Source organism: Salvelinus fontinalis, chromosome 6 (genome assembly GCF_029448725.1).
Source record: "Salvelinus fontinalis isolate EN_2023a chromosome 6, ASM2944872v1, whole genome shotgun sequence".
In the NCBI taxonomy this organism is placed as follows: Eukaryota; Metazoa; Chordata; class Actinopteri; order Salmoniformes; family Salmonidae; genus Salvelinus; species Salvelinus fontinalis.
Window position 1 is genome coordinate 28,070,212 of NC_074670.1, and position 18,833 is coordinate 28,089,044.

The 18,833-nt window shown below is 44.7% G+C and overlaps 1 protein-coding gene across 3 annotated transcripts in view; it reads left to right on the forward strand.

Moving 5' to 3' along the window:
* Nucleotides 1-18,833, forward strand: part of sema6e (sema domain, transmembrane domain (TM), and cytoplasmic domain, (semaphorin) 6E) — a 126,167-nt gene that overhangs the window by 96,496 nt on the left and 10,838 nt on the right. For 2 of the 3 annotated variants that reach the window (XM_055925885.1, XM_055925886.1), the window contains 12 exons: nucleotides 1,972-2,062; nucleotides 2,329-2,451; nucleotides 2,714-2,802; nucleotides 3,613-3,830; nucleotides 4,160-4,291; nucleotides 4,486-4,641; nucleotides 5,468-5,641; nucleotides 5,990-6,127; nucleotides 8,385-8,462; nucleotides 11,262-11,320; nucleotides 11,704-11,754; nucleotides 14,236-14,400. In XM_055925885.1, coding sequence (XP_055781860.1) covers nucleotides 1,972-2,062; nucleotides 2,329-2,451; nucleotides 2,714-2,802; nucleotides 3,613-3,830; nucleotides 4,160-4,291; nucleotides 4,486-4,641; nucleotides 5,468-5,641; nucleotides 5,990-6,127; nucleotides 8,385-8,462; nucleotides 11,262-11,320; nucleotides 11,704-11,754; nucleotides 14,236-14,400 — 1,474 coding nt within the window. The remainder of the gene's footprint in view (nucleotides 1-1,971; nucleotides 2,063-2,328; nucleotides 2,452-2,713; nucleotides 2,803-3,612; nucleotides 3,831-4,159; nucleotides 4,292-4,485; nucleotides 4,642-5,467; nucleotides 5,642-5,989; nucleotides 6,128-8,384; nucleotides 8,463-11,261; nucleotides 11,321-11,703; nucleotides 11,755-14,235; nucleotides 14,401-18,833) is intronic. The other variant, XM_055925887.1, reaches the window with a different exon arrangement.

An 18,833-nucleotide genomic window follows, 5' to 3' on the forward strand; every position in this document is an offset into this window, starting at 1 on the left:
GGTGGTTTAGCGGTTAAGGGCGCTGCATTCAGGGCATATGCCTACAGGTGTTGACATCCTGAATTTCTCCTAACTTTTTGGGAGAAAAAAAGTGTCCTCTCTATCTACAGTAGAAAATCATTAAGTTGACGTTGTCGTGCACAGATAGGGCTCCAGATTGCATAACTACTTCAAATGAGTGCTGCTATCCTGGATGTTGATGGAGAAACATGTTGACTCAACCGAGGTTGGCAGCGGTCTGTTGACTGAACACAGATCCAGGATGATAATAACAGTCTTTATTTACACATCTGAGGAATAAACTGCAACCGCAGATTTGAGATCATGTCATCTTCCGAGGGACAGAGTGGGGGAAAGAGAGGGAGGGAGAGAGCGAGAGAAGGGAGGGGAGAGAGAAAACAAAACATGCCTGAAAACTAGAGTCAGAATCCCAGGGGAGCCACTACTTTAGTTCCAAAAGAACTCACGCCACCTACTCTCCATGGCTATCTGACTGCTCAAATGATTAACAACCCAAAGTGTGCGAGAGCGAGATCTCGGCTAAGTGGAAACATACAAAGGAAAATAGCGATACGTTAATCGTGACAACGGTGCGTAGATAGACTCATACTCCCCAGGATGTCTACCAATACAAAAGAAGTCTGGTTGAGCTGAGATGACATCACGGTTCTGGGCAATGATTCACGGTGTGTTTTTTGGAAGAGGGGACATAACGTCTACAGTCTGAGAAGTCCAATGGGGAGCTGGCTAAATCCATACAGACCACTGCAGAGGATTTACCTTTTCCGCCATAGACTCCCAATGGAAGACGTTGATTTACACTTTATCCAGAACAAATTCCTCTCCCTGTCCCGCTCCCTCCCGGCTCGGAAAAACCGGGAGCGATGACTACCCGGAGAACTGGGAATAGTGTGCTGAAGTGGAAATCATATCATGCAATCTGTCTGCAGCATTCCTTGGAAAGACTGAGGAGGGCAGTGGGTTCATGAGAGGTTCTGTTAGGGTGAAGGGGATTGGATTGTGGGTGTGGACGGGTGGAAGATGTTTTATTTTGCACAGAGTGCATTTTCCATGTAAATTGATCCCCACAAAACACTCTGCCCAATGAGCCAGCTGGATCAAAGACAGAGGTTGTGTGATCAGGTGGTAGCTAGACCAGGAAGTGAAAACCTGTAGCCTCTAGTCTAAATCACACTGTACTGAAGCCCCAGAACCATGGTTTAGCAGACAGATCAGAGATATAACAGTAACAGCCACAGTAGCATTGGTGGATTTGTCACTTAGAGCGTGTACCCATAGGGAACACTGAGCAATGACACAGCATTAAATATAAACACACATGTTGACGGCTGTCACTGTGTGTGTCTGTGAAGGCTGGAGTGTGCTGGAGCTGCCGAGAATGACCTCTCCTCCGGGTCGCATTCTGCCACTCCCTCCCCCCACCCCAGCGGGATTCACACGTATTGTCTGAGCTGAGGTTTACGACCTTGTTAACGGTGGTGCAGGAATAGCTGCTAAAGATCTGTGGTTAGGAGATACTGTATCCTCACAGTGCTGCCAGAGTAGCAGCCATAGCACAGGCTGACAGGAGTGTTACTCCTGACCTTTTGACTTCATTGTTTTTACAATGCAGTGTAAAACGTACTAAATAAAAGTTATCTTTATGACACGTGTTTATTTATTCATCAGGATTGACTAGAGGCTCCTTCTGTCCGTGACTTTAAGGGGTCGACTTTATAACTTGGCAGTTAGCAGAAAGTTAACCTGATATAGAACAGAACAATACTCAAGTTTGGATGAAATCGATTTTTCAGTTAGGGGGAAATATTAAACTGAACAACTGCAAACAATGACCTAGTTATTTTAGTTGAGGTTTTTCAATATAAGCTCCGTGGAGTATTTATTTTTAGTTACACTCCTATAAATAGCTTAAGGAAGTACCCTCTTCTCTTTCGTCCCTCTCTCTCCCAGATGTCTACACTGGAACAGGACGGTGAGGAGGTGGTGGGTCAGGCCCGCTGTCCCTTTGAGTCTCGCCAATCCAACGTCGGCCTCTTCGCTGGTGAGTTGCTCTGGACAGAGACAGAGAGACATGTCAGCTGGGGGCAGCAACTTGATCAGTTAACCTGCCCTCAATCTTGCCAATTTGCCAGTGACATTTAGACATAGTTCACACAGTGTTATTGAGAACAGCACATCCCCTATATCAAATGTAGCCATGAGATGAAAATACACATTGGGAGACATGGGTTTCTAGTCTTCACTGCAATTGTGTTCATATTTTAATAAAAGCACGCCTTTCTTAAATTAGTTATTTGTTCCTCTCAGGTGGCGATTTCTACTCGGCCACTATGACAGACTTCCTGGCTAGTGATGCGGTAATTTACCGTAGTCTGGGAGAGAGCAGCCCGGTGCTTCGTACCGTGAAGTACGACTCCAAATGGCTACGAGGTGAGCACCTGGCCTTGGCCTTAGGTCTTAATTTGAACCAACTTGTGAATCTTCCTCAATCTTCTCACTTTTGCATTGCCACATATCATTAAATATTTGTTTGCAGTACATTAAATATTAGAGTGGTATTTCATTCTAAATCAATGTGTGGTATCCACTTGAGTGATGTTTCCTACCAAAACACTGACTGCCTAATGCTTAACTGTTGTGAATACCAAGTAGTACAGTCAGTGTTTCATATTTCTCCCTTTTGTCTCCTCAGAGCCTCATTTCCTCCATGCCATTGAGTATGGGAACTACGTGTACTTCTTCTTCAGTGAGATTGCTGTGGAGTACACCACACTTGGCAAGGTAAGAGAGTTGTAATTCAAGGGTCTGAATATGTAAGTAAATAATATATTTTGTATTTAAAAAAATTGATAAAAATTCAGAAAAACTGTTTTCGGCTTTTCCATTATGGGGTATTGTGTGTAGATTGATGAGGATTTTTTATTTAACCCATTTTAGAATACGGCTGTAACGTAACAAAATGTGGAAAAAAGTGAAGGGGTCTGAATAGTTTTGTGCCACAAATAAGGGGTCAAATACATTTTTTTTAAATTGTAAAAGTTTCCTGATCTTTTTTTATCCCCCTCAGATATAGGACAGACACTTCAACATAAACTTCCTTTTTGATATTTTTGGGGGACTATCTGTTGTGCCATGTAGATAATCTGCTATTCAATGCGTTTGTATGGGCTAATAGCAGTAAGCCAAATTCAATTTTTCATCAAATAATTTTTGTGTATATTTCTTTGATACTTCAAGGTGTCTTAAAATTCTAAATCAAATAGCTAAATGATCCTTCGTATGACCTTAAAACAATTCCATATAGCTTAGTAGAATCCCCCCTTGTTTCAACTGTATGTGTGATATTTGCTGTCTGGAGGGGTTGAGAAGACAAAACTTCTTCTGTTGTTCACTGTAACATATGGACAATAATGTTGGATTCTTTTGGATAGGCTGCAATGTAATGTCAAATGTGAAACCATGTCATGTCATGTCACTGTGTTCTGTTACTGAATGAACACAAAAGGAATGACAATTTGTTGAAAATCCTATAAAAATCTTCTAACTAAAATCCTCTAACCCCCCCCCCCCCCCACACACACACACAATCAGGTTGTGTTCTCCAGAGTGGCTCGTGTATGTAAGAACGACAACGGAGGTTCTCCCAGGGTTCTAGAGCGTTACTGGACGTCGTTCCTCAAAGCGCGGCTCAACTGCTCGGTGCCGGGTGATTCCTTCTTCTACTTTGACGTTCTGCAGTCGCTGACCAACGTGCTGCAGATCAATCTCAGACCAGCCGTGCTGGGGGTCTTCACTACACAGGCCAACAGGTCAGCCACAGTACCAGGCAGCAACATTACAGACGACCATACAGTACATACTCATACAATGTATAATGAGGTTTTACTGTACCTCTTTTTATAGAAAATATAAATTAAAAAACAGCCAAATGCTTTCACAGAAGATAATGCTCACATTTGCAATATCATACCCCTTGATATTGCATATTTTTAAAAGCCTATTTTATAAGATTGTTGTTTAATGTCCTATACAACCTTGGGCAGCAGTCTTGAATGCTTTTATAGCTATACAATCCTTTATAACCTGGGTTAATATGGGCCTTTCCCATGACAGATGTCTCTGTTGTTTTCCTTATCAGTATCACAGGCTCAGCAGTATGTGCATTCTACATGGACGACATTGAGAAGGCTTTCAACGGGAAGTTCAAGGAGCAGAGGAACAGTGAGTCAGCCTGGACACCCGTGCCTGAGGAGCAGGTACCCAAACCCAGGTAAGACCAACACATATGAGTGGGAACTTTGACAGCCTCAGTCCAGACATATTTACTTTATTCCAGTGTTAACACTGTCAACAAAAGTTTGCATCTACAGTATTATATTCCCTCACTGTGAGTTCTTAGTAAATCTAGCCCAGTGACTTTGAAACTCCACTGACTAACTTCTGCCCCTCCTGTCTGTCTCACAGACCAGGCTGCTGTGCCGGCGACGGCTCTGCTGCTGCCTACAAGTCGTCCACGACCTTCCCCGACGACACCCTGACCTTCATCAAGAACCACCCCCTGATGGACGAGGCGGTTCCCTCCGTCAACCACCGGCCCTACTTCACACGCACAACCAGCAGGTAGCTACAGCAGCAGGGTAGCTGGAGGGATGAAAAGATGGATAGGTAAAAGGGAAAATTGATGCGTAAAAAACTTGGTCCCTCAACATGAAAAGCCCATTAAGTATAAAAGTTTGAGGCAGTCAGGATGAGGCCTTCCATAAACACCACATCAAAGATAGACCCAAAAAGGATAGGGCCTCCCCAAAATTATTGATCCAACCGGAAGGGGTCTGTGAAAAGCTGAAAAGCACATCAATTAAAGACACCGTCCGGATGTGGTCTACCAGACTAACACAGGAAATAGCGCCAGTGGCTCGTTAGAAGCCCAGCCATGTAATGGTGCTGAATGTAGAGTGGGTGTCAGAGGGCTGTCAGACAGCCACCTAGCTCGTGCCCCTGCTGTGACTTACATGGTAAAGCCAAGCCAGTCTGACAGACAACCAGGCGTCTTCACACAGCGGAGGGAGGGCTCGCTGTCTGTCTCACATCTGCCTCCAAACGTCACATCTGCTTCAGAACTCTCCCGAGACGAGCTGAACGACAGAACTTTAACGATGAATACCTCACGTTGTTGAGTCATTTAGCTAGCGTAGTGCCAGTCAGTGTGATGCTCTGAGTAAACAACATGTCGTCAACTTGTGTGGGACTGAAGGAAAGTTGAGAGCAGCTGTACAATGGTTTTTACTTACAATAGTGTCCTGCGTATTCTTACGCAGTGTTGTCACTTTGCAGTGCATGCACACACTCCGACAATAATTCACATCTTTAATTGCAGATGCTTTGTCTCTTCGGAGGTATCATCATGTTAACCCCGAACCACAACCCTGTTGTTGTGTCCACCCAGGTTCAAGTTGACCCAGCTAGCAGTGGATACGTCTGCTGGGCCCTATAAGAACCACACGGTGCTGTTCCTGGGGAGCGAGGACGGCAGGGTACTGAAGATCCTGGCCAGCACCCAGCTCAACGCCTCCTTCAGCACACAGCTACTGGAGGACATCGATGTCTACAACCCCACCAAGTCAGCCTCCCTTTCTCCGTTCTTTTACATCTACATGATGCAAACGATCCGTTTTATAATATAGTGCACTCTTCTCATAACGTTCACTTCTTATTGGTTTAGCAACAAACAGAAGTCCCTCATTTTTTTGACCGCTGTAAGAGGATGGTTATTGTATGTGATGCTTCCAAGCAGAGTCCACTGTAATAAGACAGTGATATGTGTTGTGGTGCTGTTAGTACGTGTCCTGAACAGCTTTTCAACTCCACTCTCATTTGCATACAGTCTCCCAGGGTGCTGTAGTTGTCGACATCCATCAGCATAAATTTAGGAAATAATGAGACGTGTTTGTCGTTTCCCCTTTCCTAGATGTAATGTCCGCGGAGAGGACAGACGGGTTCTGGGATTGGAGCTGGACAGGGAACATCACGCTCTGTTTGTGGCCTTCTCCGGCTGTGTGGTCCGAGTACCTCTGAGCCGCTGCAACGACTACGGCTCCTGCAAGAAGTGAGTGATACCCCGTCCATTATATAGAGCTAGTACTGCACTGTTAACAGTTGCCAAGTGTATGTTAATATTGCTGTGGAATTCCGGTTTTCATGCGTTTGCCGCTATAGAGGCTTCCTTCCCCCAGTGCTGCTATGGTGATGTGAAGTTACACATGTGTGACTTACAATCAGTCATGTTTCTATTGTGTTATTGACTGTACGTTTGTTAATACCATGTGTAAATCTGTGTTGTTTTTGTCGCACTGCTTTGCTTTATCTTGGCCAGGTCGCAGTTGTAAATGAGAACTTGTTCTCAACTGGCCTACCTGGTTAAATAAAGGTTAAATAAATAAAAATGTTGCTGCTATCGTTTATGTCAAATTGTAAATATGCTGTATGCAACAGACTATATTCAAATTATGAATCACCAAGAGTTTAGAAGCTGACGTTGTTATGAGGGCAGTGAAAAGGGCTTCCTTGCAGTCAGAGCAAACTGCTGGAGGTGATTTATTTTGTCAGGGATGTTTTTGTCGAGCTAGTATACTCGACCATCTTGTGTCCTATTTTGGGGTTGTGGAGGAATGTTCCCCCCGCCTCTACCCAACCCCCCAAGAAAAACATTTGTATTAAATTTGAACAGGGACGCGTATCCCACGTAGCATGCTAAACCCTCATTGTGAGCCTTAGAGAAGTGCTCAACAGCATTTACGCACAAATTGGAACCAGCTGATTGGCGGCAGGCCAACCCACGTCCAGGGTTTCAACGCGACGACGAGGAGAAGGATAGGGCCTGTCTCACTTTAGAGGGCTTAAAGCCCCTCCATCGCTGGATCACTCCAAAACAGCCCAGCGCACCTCAACCAGGGATTAGGGGCCCCTTAAGCCCCATGATGCTTTGCAGGGGTCAGGTGTCAGGCCCATATCCTCCTCTCCACACCCTCCCCATCTGTCTGCCTCCAAATTAGGTTTGGCTGGTTTGGTCTGTCTCTCCACCTTACTGTAGCCTCTATCTTGGCACAAAGCAAAACCGTTTTTCTATCTCTCGCTGCAGCTGCTGTTTCTATTAGGTTTCAGCAATGGATATGATTCAGACAGCAGAAACACATTGAATTAAATATATAGAGAAAAGAGATTTCGTGAAAAAGATGGCAAAGAGATATCAACAGTTGTGTGAAAGTCTCGACCCTCTGACCCACACAAAATGTTCATAACATTTTAATTTCCCCCCTTTTTTAGTTATTAAAGCACAGAAGTTACAAAAAGTTGTCACATTTGCAACTGTTTTCCCTCAGTGCAAGGTTAATGAGAACCCCCAGAATAGGTCAGCTGTAACCCCACAGACCAGGGGTGATATTCTCAGTAAAGAACAGTAAGTCAGCAAAACAGGACAAGCCACAGGTAGGGAGGTGACATCATGAATTTACACCACAGAGAGAGGAGAGACATGGTGGACCTTTCTTCCAGACAGACAGTTTCTAATGAGTGGTTCCATACAGAGCTATAGATATACACAGCTCTGGTGGTCCATAGGTGAGAGGAACACCTGTGTCTTCATCATGTCCTGACAGGCACAGAGAAAAGGAGCCAGCAGGAATGCTTCAAGTCTCCCCTACAGATAGGGGTCATTACCTTTTAACTCTGACATGTTGTCAATGCCGGTCTGGTGGAGACTCCTCCACTCTCCCTCTCTACACGGCCCTCTGTGTTGTAAACCATGTTGAGCATGACTGACCGAACTCTGTCCTCCTTTCTGGCTCCCTACATCTCTTCTACATACTGGCCTGTTAGTTGGGCTGTGTCACTGAGTCCCTGTCCAAGACTGCCTCTGGCTACCAGCCACCCAGGGGGCTCTCACCAAACACTGCTGTCTGCAGCCTCACAGACCCGACAGCCAGTCACACTACATTGACCATCTCTCATATTCATCTTTGCCTCTTTCTGAGCTCCTAGATATGAGAGTTACAAGCAGCTCACTCTGCAGTGAGCCTAGCTTGTAAATTGAAATGGCAGGTTTTTTGAAATGCAAATTGAAATGGTAGGTTTTTTTCTGTGTGGTAAAATGACACCCTGGCCTGGTCTGTTTTACTTCGTCTGGTGTGACTGTGGCCTGTGATGTTAATGAGACACTCCAGAATATGGGGGTGTTGATAGGTGAATAGATCACATGTCACTTCAGGTCATGCCTCACGAAAGAGTCTTCATTAAAATATGTATTTGGTCTCTTACTTTTTGATAGTGTTCACAAACCGAACTCTGACTGTCTGTCTGTCTCACAGGAGCTGTCTGTCCTCGAGGGACCCTTACTGCGTGTGGCAGAGGACTGGGAGCTGTGTCACGGTGGTGCCCGGATTCAGGTGAGTCACAGATGTTGCGTAAGGACCACCCCACCACGCAGCCAATTATATGACAGCAGGTTAAGAGGCCAAGTACCAAACGCATCCCTAGCCCCTACTCCTTGTTTTGTTGAGTACTATGTGTCAAATATTAGTGTTGAGTCTTCGATCAGAAAAATGTAATGTTACTGACAATTTATCAACATCAAATGGCCATAGACATGACCTTGCATGAAACATACAGTAAAGGAATGAAGTAGCAGTAACTTCCTAGTACTCTGCAAACCACATCCTTGTATGCTTTCAATAATCGATACCTAATCTGGAGTTTGACTTGCCCAGATTGTCAACGTGATGAATACGGCCTCGAAATTCTAGTAAAAACATTGGTCTGTCGTCTCCATTTCACATATAGGACGAGCATCCATCTTGTTTATTTCTAAGTGGCGGACATACATCACGTCTGCAATCACTCGGAAATGAAACCCCAGAAACCCGCTTGGAGGGGTCGTGCGTCACTTGGGGTGGGACTGAAAGGCATCGATCAAAATGACCTCAATGTAATTTACTGATCCATTCTGATGAACTGGAAGGAAGCCATTTGACACTTAGAGCTATCGACTGGCTCAGCGTCAGCGCCAAGCAGGGTGTGTGTGTGCAAACAAAAAGCCAATCAATTCCTCTGCCTGAGACTCCCTCCTGACCCACTGTCTTTCTCTTTCTGCACTGTAGCATGGAATCGAAAGTAATGCTCAGCTGGGTGGATTTCAATCATGTCGTGTGTACCTCACTGTCTTCTGAACGGAGGGAGGGAAGGAGAGAGGTAGAGGAGGAGAGGCAGTAGAACACACTATTTCACCTCCTATGTTGCCTCCTGACACTCAGGGACTGGGCTGTCACTGTTCCTCTGATTTTCAGTGTGGCCTTAAATCACTTGCTGTAGGTATTCGCCTCTGCAAACATGGGCTGTAAACTTTGTGTGGATGGGTGGACAGACATCACAGCAGAGGCAGCTGCCACTATCCTAATAGTCATATGGACTGCTTCAAATGGATTATTCTGCTGGGGGTCGACTCATTGCATATCCTGTGATTGGCCACCCATGGGTTTTATTTGCCATAGCTTCACAGCCAGAGGTTAATGGAATATTCCAAAGGTGTGTGTGTGTGTGTGTACGCGTGCATGCGGCGGTGTGTACGTGCTGGGCAGGTAATCAGAATTGGACTGAGGCTTGATTTATCACATTTTTAACCAGCGGGACAGTGCCATGCAGCAAGCCAATGGAGTGGAACCGAAGAGATTGGCAAATATTATACATGCAGTCAGTAGAGCTATTACGCTGTGCCTGCTCTGTCCACGTCAGAGCGAGAGAGTGATATGGTGTGAAATAGTCAGAACCCGAGCATGGCCATGCCTCCAGAACAGATGCAACAGCTCATAAAGGCTGTAATGGGGCTGGACCGGAGACCAACAGGGGACACATCCCCCTTTACTCTCTCCTCCCTTACTCTCTCGCTCCAGAGGTGGCATAAATTCTGCCGGCTGCTTTGGGGCGGGGGAGGGGGATTGGGGGGGGTTGAGCCAGAGGTGAATTGTTTCCATGGTTTCCTGTCTCTCTCCCCTCACTGTCAGCGCTTGGGGACGGCGTGCCAAAGAGGCCAGTCTAGGACTCTCTCCGTGTCTCTTTCTCTCAAACTCTCTCAGAATAAATAAATTAATTAATAAAACAAACAGAAAGGGAATGGAGGCATACGGTAATACTGGTTACTAGTTGTGGTCCGCATACACGGACACACAATCACGCAAAATCCCCCCAGGCCAACCTATTCACTCACAAGCAAACCCACTCTGGTGTGGTAATACAACTAATGCTATCGGCTGTCAGTGGGTCACTGCTGAGCATGGAAAGATAAGTGAAGTTATTATTTCTTAGAGTTTATTATTTCTCCCCTCTGAATTCCCTGTTGTATTTTTTCACTCTTGATTTGCTCACTGGGTCTGTATTCACTCATCTAGCCCTGCTTCTCATTTAGATGTAATTTGTTTTTGGCCGCGCCTGGAATGTCTGTTTTTGTGTAGATGTGTGTTTGATTGCCCGTGCGTGCGCGTGTGAGCGCGTGTGTTTGCATATGTGTGAATGTTCATGAGTATTTACATCTGTTCTTTTCTTTGATTGCCTGCACAGTCGATACTACGTCGTAGAAGATTCAGTGTCATTGATGTTATGTTCTGCTTGACTAAGGGGCCAGTCACTCCACTGCATCAACGCAATCACATTACTCACCAGGGGGAATGTATGATTTCTGAATGTGTACACGCCTTTGATTCATAGAAGAAAGATGAAGTGTCTAATGCACTGGAGCACAACCAAATGTAAATAAATACTAGAGTATAAGAGAAAAAGTGGAACCATGGATGCAACTGGTGGTGAAACATTATTCGTCCTCGGTGATAGCACCTCGACACATCCATTAGAATTTGGACATTAACAAAACAGTCAGCCTGTGACCTTGCAGAGACAAAAACAATGAAAAAGCTCTGACGAAGGCCGTGTGGCCGATACGTAAGCTTATTAAATATCGGTGATACTATCAAGAGCAGTGTGCGGTTTCCTTTTCCTTCATCAGAGACAAAAACAATGAAATGGTTTTCTTTTGCAGCACCATTTATTTAAGTCTTTGTCTTCAACAGAACCATTTTGGAAAGCTTGACAATGTACCCAATTAATGAAAGCGGGGGTTGTGTTTAAATGGTGAAAGAGGAATGACACATACACGCTGACAGGCCGTTTTGTCCTCTTCTGTTTTTGTTTTTCCTCAGGGGCGGATTTGAGCAGGATGTGGAGAACGGCTACCCTCACTACCCAGACAGCTGCCACGGTAAGGTGGACCAATCATCTGTTCTTAATGGCTCTCCACTAGATGCACAGAGCCATCATAAAAGCTCTTTCATAACAAGCGACGCTTATCAAGTGCATTTAATTGTCCAAAATGATACAGAAAAAGTGATTGCCATACTTGGGGAGTGATAGTACAATGAAATGCATCAGCAAGTCAGTAGAAGTTTAAGTAGCCTGTCATTTCCTAGCTGAAGAGTACCCCGGTGGGAATTTTGCTCTCAATTTTCCTTTGCAGATGGGCACGTTAAACAAGCAGTCAATTATACATTTAACTAAGCACAGTTTGAGTATTTAACCACTACTCAGACTTACACAATGTACTGTTCTGTCAATATGTCTGTTGCTTTCCCTTTTCTTCTCTAGACGTCCTGGCGACCACACGCAAGCAAAGCACTCTTGCTGATTCAGCATATGGTCAGTTGACATTTCTTTATCCTTTATTTTTAAAGCTTGTCCAAACTGTCTGAGGTTGTTAGAGAACAGGCTAACGCTAGCAAAGCCTGATAAGCAACATCTCTTATTCACATTTTTTGGACTTGTTATGCAACATGAGCAGTTCAGGAGAGTTTGTTGCGTAGAACAGCAACACCACCTCTCTCACACAAACAGCTATCTTCAACATTGGAGCTATTGTCCAAAGCTAGTCGCGGCAGCAGCACCAGCATGGATGTTTGACAGGCTAGCAGCGCCAGTGGCCAAGCTGCCCACTTCCCTTTATCAAGGAGAATCATCATCCCTGTAACGCTCCGTTACTCCCCACTGCCTACCATAGAGCAGGGAGGCTACAGAGCTCAGCGGCTGGCAGGAAGCACATTGCTAGCTCTCAGCTGAGATGTAGTCTAACGTAGCATTAATAAACAATTACTGTGGAATTATCTTTGAATTATGATAGTGACATCCCTGGGCCATGACTTAATGATTGTTGTTTTTTTGTTAGAGAGCAGAATTGTTTACTGCTCTTATTGACGTAGCTCAGTGGTTTTCGGTTAGCTGAGTTAGCCGGCTAGTTAGTTAACTAGTACCCATGGGTACTGATGGTGGCTGCTTTTCCCTAGAAGTGATAAACACAGCATTGAGACCATCTTAGTGAGAGTTGCTGGCCATTATATCTCAACAATACCATCCATCCAGGGTCCAGTCCAGCCTCTCTATCTACTTCAGAACACAAGCAATACTTAGCCTCAGACCTCCGCATTCCCACAATGCCTTTGTTCTCCGTATCCTCTCTGCTGGACTAAGTAGTGCCACTCAGTGGGCAGTGGGACTAGATGAGCAACCCCACTGGCTAATTCCGCCAGGCGATTACTCCATCCATGCCTCTGTACTCTGTTTGAAGTACTTCACACACTGCCAGACTTCAGACTCAGACTTGCAGAATGACAAAAGCCTTTGATGGGTCCAAACTGAAGATCAAGGTTTCCCCACAATAGAACACCCCACAATGTTGAACAATGCCATTCTCGCTGGTGTGCATTGGTTCCTAAGTCCTCTTCCTTACTATTCCCCAGAATGGAACAATCCCATCCCATAGAGAAAGCAGTGAGAGACAAATACACAGCAATCTGGACAATCAAATCATTCCCCATTGCATATTGTGCTTTTCTCCTTTCTTTTCTCTCTGTAAAGGAGAAAGCAATGTACACACACAATGTTGATAAATTGAACTAATAATGCAGCCCTGGAGCTGTTGTCTGGCATGCCAAGGCTGAACTCCCCCGATGTGCTGTTTTAATTTGCCTGGCGCAGATGGTGCTCTGACAGGGCACCTTATTCAGAGTGAAAACTATCAACTGGCATCGAGAGCGGGCCTTTCGCTTTCAATCTGGGCTGGCACCCTCCAGTATGCTAACATTATGGCCGGCTTATTAGCGAAACGTCCACGTCAACAGCGGCGTGCTGCACACAAGGCCTCAAGGACATCCACTGTCAGAGAATTAGGAAGACACTCATGATGGGTGTTGTGACGATGACAGTGCTTTCTTCTGCCAGGTCTCTCACAATACAGACTCGTATTGGATCCACAGACTCAGACACCACATAACCCCACAGTACCAGTACAGATCCTAATTGGATATGTTGCCATTGTCACATTTTCCATAAACATTGTCACCTTTTCCATAGACCATTCCCTATGTAGGTTAGACGGTAACTACCTGTAAAACAGTTTAGTGAAGCAGAGAACCGAAAATTGCTGTAAGTCATTACCTACCATTACCTCAGCTACTGGTATCTATTTCAACTCATCTGTCAAACTACTTAGTAAAGCAAATCGGACGTGAAAGGTAACTGTATATCAAAGTTTGTATGTGCTGGAAGAGTCATTCATGCACCAGCTGGTAGCGTCCACAACAACAGGGTTTTGCTGTGTAGAATGTACTGCAGTGCCAGGTGCAAGAGATTCCTCACTGGTTCAGTAACAAAGGTAGCAGGTTTGGAAATCTTAAGGCCGGCACTGCAGCCAAATCATGACCATATTGGCCCTGAGTGTTTTTCTCCAATGTCTCGTAATTTCTGCAACGCCTGAATGTTTTATCTATTAAGGGCATTAAACAGTGGGAAAAACGTTGGTTCTAAAGCACTGAATCATGTTGCACCTATGGAGGAGTGCTTTACGTGTAATGTATAGGCTACCTACTTTATTTATTGCAGTCATGGATTCAGTTGAATTCTCTTCAAAGCGCTCTTTATGTTAATGTCCTCATTGTCATCATCAGCTTAACAGTAATTATGACAGTAATCTTTTTTTCATGCTGGATTTACATATCTTGTTCTCCAAGATACAAAGAATCCTTCCCTTGTCATAAAACAACATTATATTTAGGTGTTTTTGTGTGCTGCATTTCCATTTCACTAACGGGTCACTTTGTTACCCCTCCCCCACATGCACAACAACAGGGAAGACCACCCCCACAACAACTGCCAGCACAACCAATCAGGTGGCCCCATTCCCTAAGGTGGCAGGTGACTCTGAAAGAGGTACAGGTCCTGATGGCGGTCCTCCAGTCCCAGTTGGGGACCAGGGGTCACCTGACTCGGAACCAATCAGTGTGGAGATGGAGGGTAAGGGGGTGGGGTGTCTGTGTCTGCTGAACTTTGACCTGCACTGGATTGCATTGATGGGCCCTGAAGCTTCACTGCACACTACTAACCAAGATGAGCACTAACACTCTAATCTCTGTGTGTAGGACACTAAACATTTAACCATATATCCACTCACTTAATGAAGCAACCATGAGTTAGAGAGGCTTAATCACTTAAATAGATACTGCATTGGATCCAATTAACCCTCAATTAACTCTTTCAAACAATGTCCTAACAAAATGACTCCTGCATGTCTCCTCTCATCTCTTACTTAGTCCATCTACTAGGGTAGCTTACTCTCCGCTCTCCAGCGGGACACACTTTAACAATCACACGACCAAGCACGTCTTCTCTTCTCACGCTGTCTAGTGCGCTGCTTCCTGAATGTCATTCCCAGATTACTCCCAATAGGAAACCAACAGGAGCTCCTAATATTCAGCAGGATGGGAAGACTGTTCGTTGATGCTATTTCTTTTAGCCCAGGCTCTCCTTGCTGCGCTCCTCTGGCGTCTTGTCAGGAGTCCATAAATCCTTGCTAGTGATGGGTTCCAATTCAGGCCAAGAGTCTCCGGCTGCAATGATGAGCCACTCAGGCTCAAATGAGAAAAGCCTGTAACAAATAAATAACCAGCAGCTGGCGAGCGTACAAGGGGAAACCGTAATAGAAACTTGGGCAACGCAATCTATTTCAGCATGGGCTAGTGTCGCCTGGCTGCCGGTTCAATCAAAAGCACGGGGACCTGGCTGATAAGGCGAGAGAGGAACTGTTCTGGAAGTAACAGCTTGGCAGTTCCAAGGAAGGCCTCTCTCTCTCTGATGCACCCACACACTCACACGTGTGTGTGTGTGTGTGTGTGTGTGTGTGTGTGTGTGTGTGTGTGTGTGTGTGTGTGTGTGTGTGTGTGTGTGTGTGTGTGTGTGTGTGTGTGTGTGTGTGTGTGTGTGTATGTATGTATGTATATATATATATATATATATATATATATATATATATATATATATATATATATATATATATATATATATATATGATGCTATTGGTTTCAGTTAAGGAACATCGTGGAAACTTCAGATGAGATGCAGTATAGGTAGAATAGGGGTCAAGAAACTCTGGTCCTGGAGGGCAGCCATGGGTGCAGGCTTTTGTTCTAGCTCAGCACCAACACAACTCATAATGTACTTCTGTAAACTGAGGTTAATTTGAGAAGAGTCTAGTTAGCTCTGATGTAAGTTTAAGGCTATCCTTGAAGCAGGTTTGAAACATCTTTGGCACAATAAGTAAACTATTTACCGCAAGCTACAGTAATAGCAATTCTGAAGCACTCTAGAATTGCATCCCAACAGCTTTTGTTTTTATTTTATGTAAGGCTTACACAGACGCAAATACAAGGTGACATGATTCATCCAGCTACGGATAGAAGCAATGTATTATATAAAGACTATGACTGACCAAAATACAAGTACAAGCACCCCTTGTGAGACCTCGCTGTTATGAACATTTCCAGCAATCATTTAGCTGTGGTTCGGCCCTATGTTTACCTCAAGGGAGAACGCCTACCTCCCTATAGTGTCAGAAAGCTTCAACCTACACGTTTACATACACACATTATTTAGACCCAGCTTTTAGACCTCACTATTGTTTGTTTTCCCAGTGTTATTTCCTGCTTAGCTTATTTTAAACAGACCTTCTCCGGGGTCGTCCGCATATTCAAATTCACCTGTTTGGGTAGGGCGGGAAAAAAACTTGCTAGCAGCTAATTTAGCCGACAAGTACAGGGAAACAACTCAATAATAGAGGCAAACAGGCAGGGCTCTGAAACTCATTGAAGCACTAGGAGAAGAGCAGAGAATGAACTCAGGCTGAACTTCTCTTTGCTGCTGAAGAGGGGTCGGTGTCCTGGTGGGACGGTGCCAGTTCCTTACTCTTATTTATATCTCAGTGGATCGAGGAATATAGACTTCCCGTCTAGCCATAAATACAACTCAACTCTCATATCACCTCTCTTCTTGATTACGACATCATAAGTCATCCTATGTCGCTAAATTCATTTTAAGATGTGCATTATAAACTCAAAAAACATGGATAATTTAGGCATATCAACAATCCTATGCAGCATCCTCCTCCAGCTGGGTGTGTACATTAAGCTATTGATCATAACCAGGAAAATGTTGCCCACCTCACTAAAGTGACTCAGTCACAGCTGTTACAGCCAATTTAGCATCACTACTTAGTCATGTGGTAATGACACTAAATAAAGGTCACTTTACCTAGATCACTGTTTCCTTTCATTCCTCTGCCCGAATTACTCGCTCTTTATGACGGCTATGATTGACATCAGGTTTGACTATGAAAACACACACTGTATAGCTCTGTACTGTACAGCTCCCCATGGGTCATATACAGTACATGCACAATACTACATCTTTCCATACGCATCAAAATGAACACCTCAAAACATGAACTCTACTGAAGTTGTTCACAACATGTTCTTGCCTGTCTGTCAACATTAGGGGCTGGTTTCCCATTCACAGATTAACCCTAGTCCTGGACAAAAAAAAGCTGATGGTGATTCTCCATTGGGCATGCTTTTAAATCCAGCACTAGGCTTAAACTGTGTCTGGGCAACTTCCTATATGTTTTCTGTCACCCTCAGGTTCAGAGTGCTTAGTGTCACCATGACATTTGTATTATCATGATAACACCATGGAGACCAGAGTGTTAGTCAACATCAGAATGTTGAGTGTCCCACAGTGTGAGTGACGTTTGGGCCCACAGTGTACAGATCCACACACGCAGTTGTCCTGACTCCTAAACCCGACCCCTTACCCCTTTCTGTCTCCCAGACCCCTGACCCCTGGGGAATAGTTCTCTATTAACCTGCTTGTTTTTCAGTTGGACTAACCCTTATCTGCCTCCTTTGTTGAATCCTCCTCGCCTTATTTTCCCCATATGACCTCTCTACCCAGTTTCAAAGCCTATGACTGAAACTGTGCTTTGTGTGTTTTTGTTGCCTACAAGCAGTTGTTTCTCTGTGGCTTTAGGCGTGGGTTTCAGGCCACTGTTTGGTAAAGCTATGGTTCTTCCAGAGCTACTTTTCTATTCAGACAGTTAATTTGTTTGTTTAGGGAGTTATGTTAGGGATTGGCTCTGGAATACAGTAGCTTTACCAGGGCCTGAATGGTGAAGGCCCTCTTTATTCTCTTTATTTTATTCCAGATGCAACTGCATGTAAAATGTGTCCCACAATGCATATGGTGCCATGCTTGATTTGATGGTGGATGATGAGGCTATCAGTACATGAACTATGTCTGTTCCAAAGCTGTTTGAAATGGAAAATGTGTCTTTGAACTGTATTATCGCTCATGTTTTGACAGATAATATCTTGGTTTTCAAAGTCAGTGTTGAGTGATGTACTGTACTGAGATATTATGGCAAATTGGTCTCTACTTGCCAGGTTCTAAGGTATTGTACGTTATTTGTAATGAGGGATACCTGGAGAAAATGGATGGCCTTCCCTTCAGTAAAATATATTTTTATCCGACCCTCTCTGAATGCTTGGAGAGAAAAAAAAAACAAGTGACCCTCCGCAATACCCCAAATAATAATTAAAATATAAAGTGGATATCAAAAAACATGCCTAGGGTTTACCCTCACTCCAAGGACAGACGAGAGTCTTAGATACTGTATGCGGTTTTAAAAACTGTTCTTCATTTCGTATGCCTCACAATGCAAAGTAGCCAGAAGGTTGTGGATTTGCAAACCACCACGGATAAGGGGGATGAAAAGATATTAATTATAATAAAAGCACTACATGAATCTATCCTCTTATTTGCGGTCTGCGAAAAACATAGCCTTTTATAATGCATTTCTATGCAATTCTACGAACATGACCAGAGACCAGCAGAATGTTTTTTATACCACAACAGAGCATGACAACGAATGAGCGCATGCTGCAGCACCGGAGGCATTTAGATATCTATTCAGGCTATTGTTTAAAAAAAGAGCATATATTGGCCTCCCGAGTGGCGTAGCGTCTAAGGCACTGCACTGCAGTGCTTGAAGCATCACTACAGCCCCGGGTTCGATCCCAGGCTGTGTCACAGCCGGCCGTGACCGGGAGACCCATGAGGCGGCGCACAATTGGCCCAGCGTCGTCCGGGTTAGGGGAGGGTTTGGCCAGCTGGGATTTCCTTGGCCCATCGTGTTCTAGCGACTCCTTGTGGTGGGCCAGGCGCCTGCAACTGGTCTCCAGTTGGACGGTGTTTCCTCCGACGCAGTGGTGAGGCTGGCTTCCGGGTTAAGCGAGCAGTGTGTCAAGAAGCATTGCGGCTTGTTTTGTAGGACGCATGGCTCTAGACCTTTGCTTCTTCCGAGTCCGTACGGGAGTTGCAGTGATGGGACAAGACTGTAA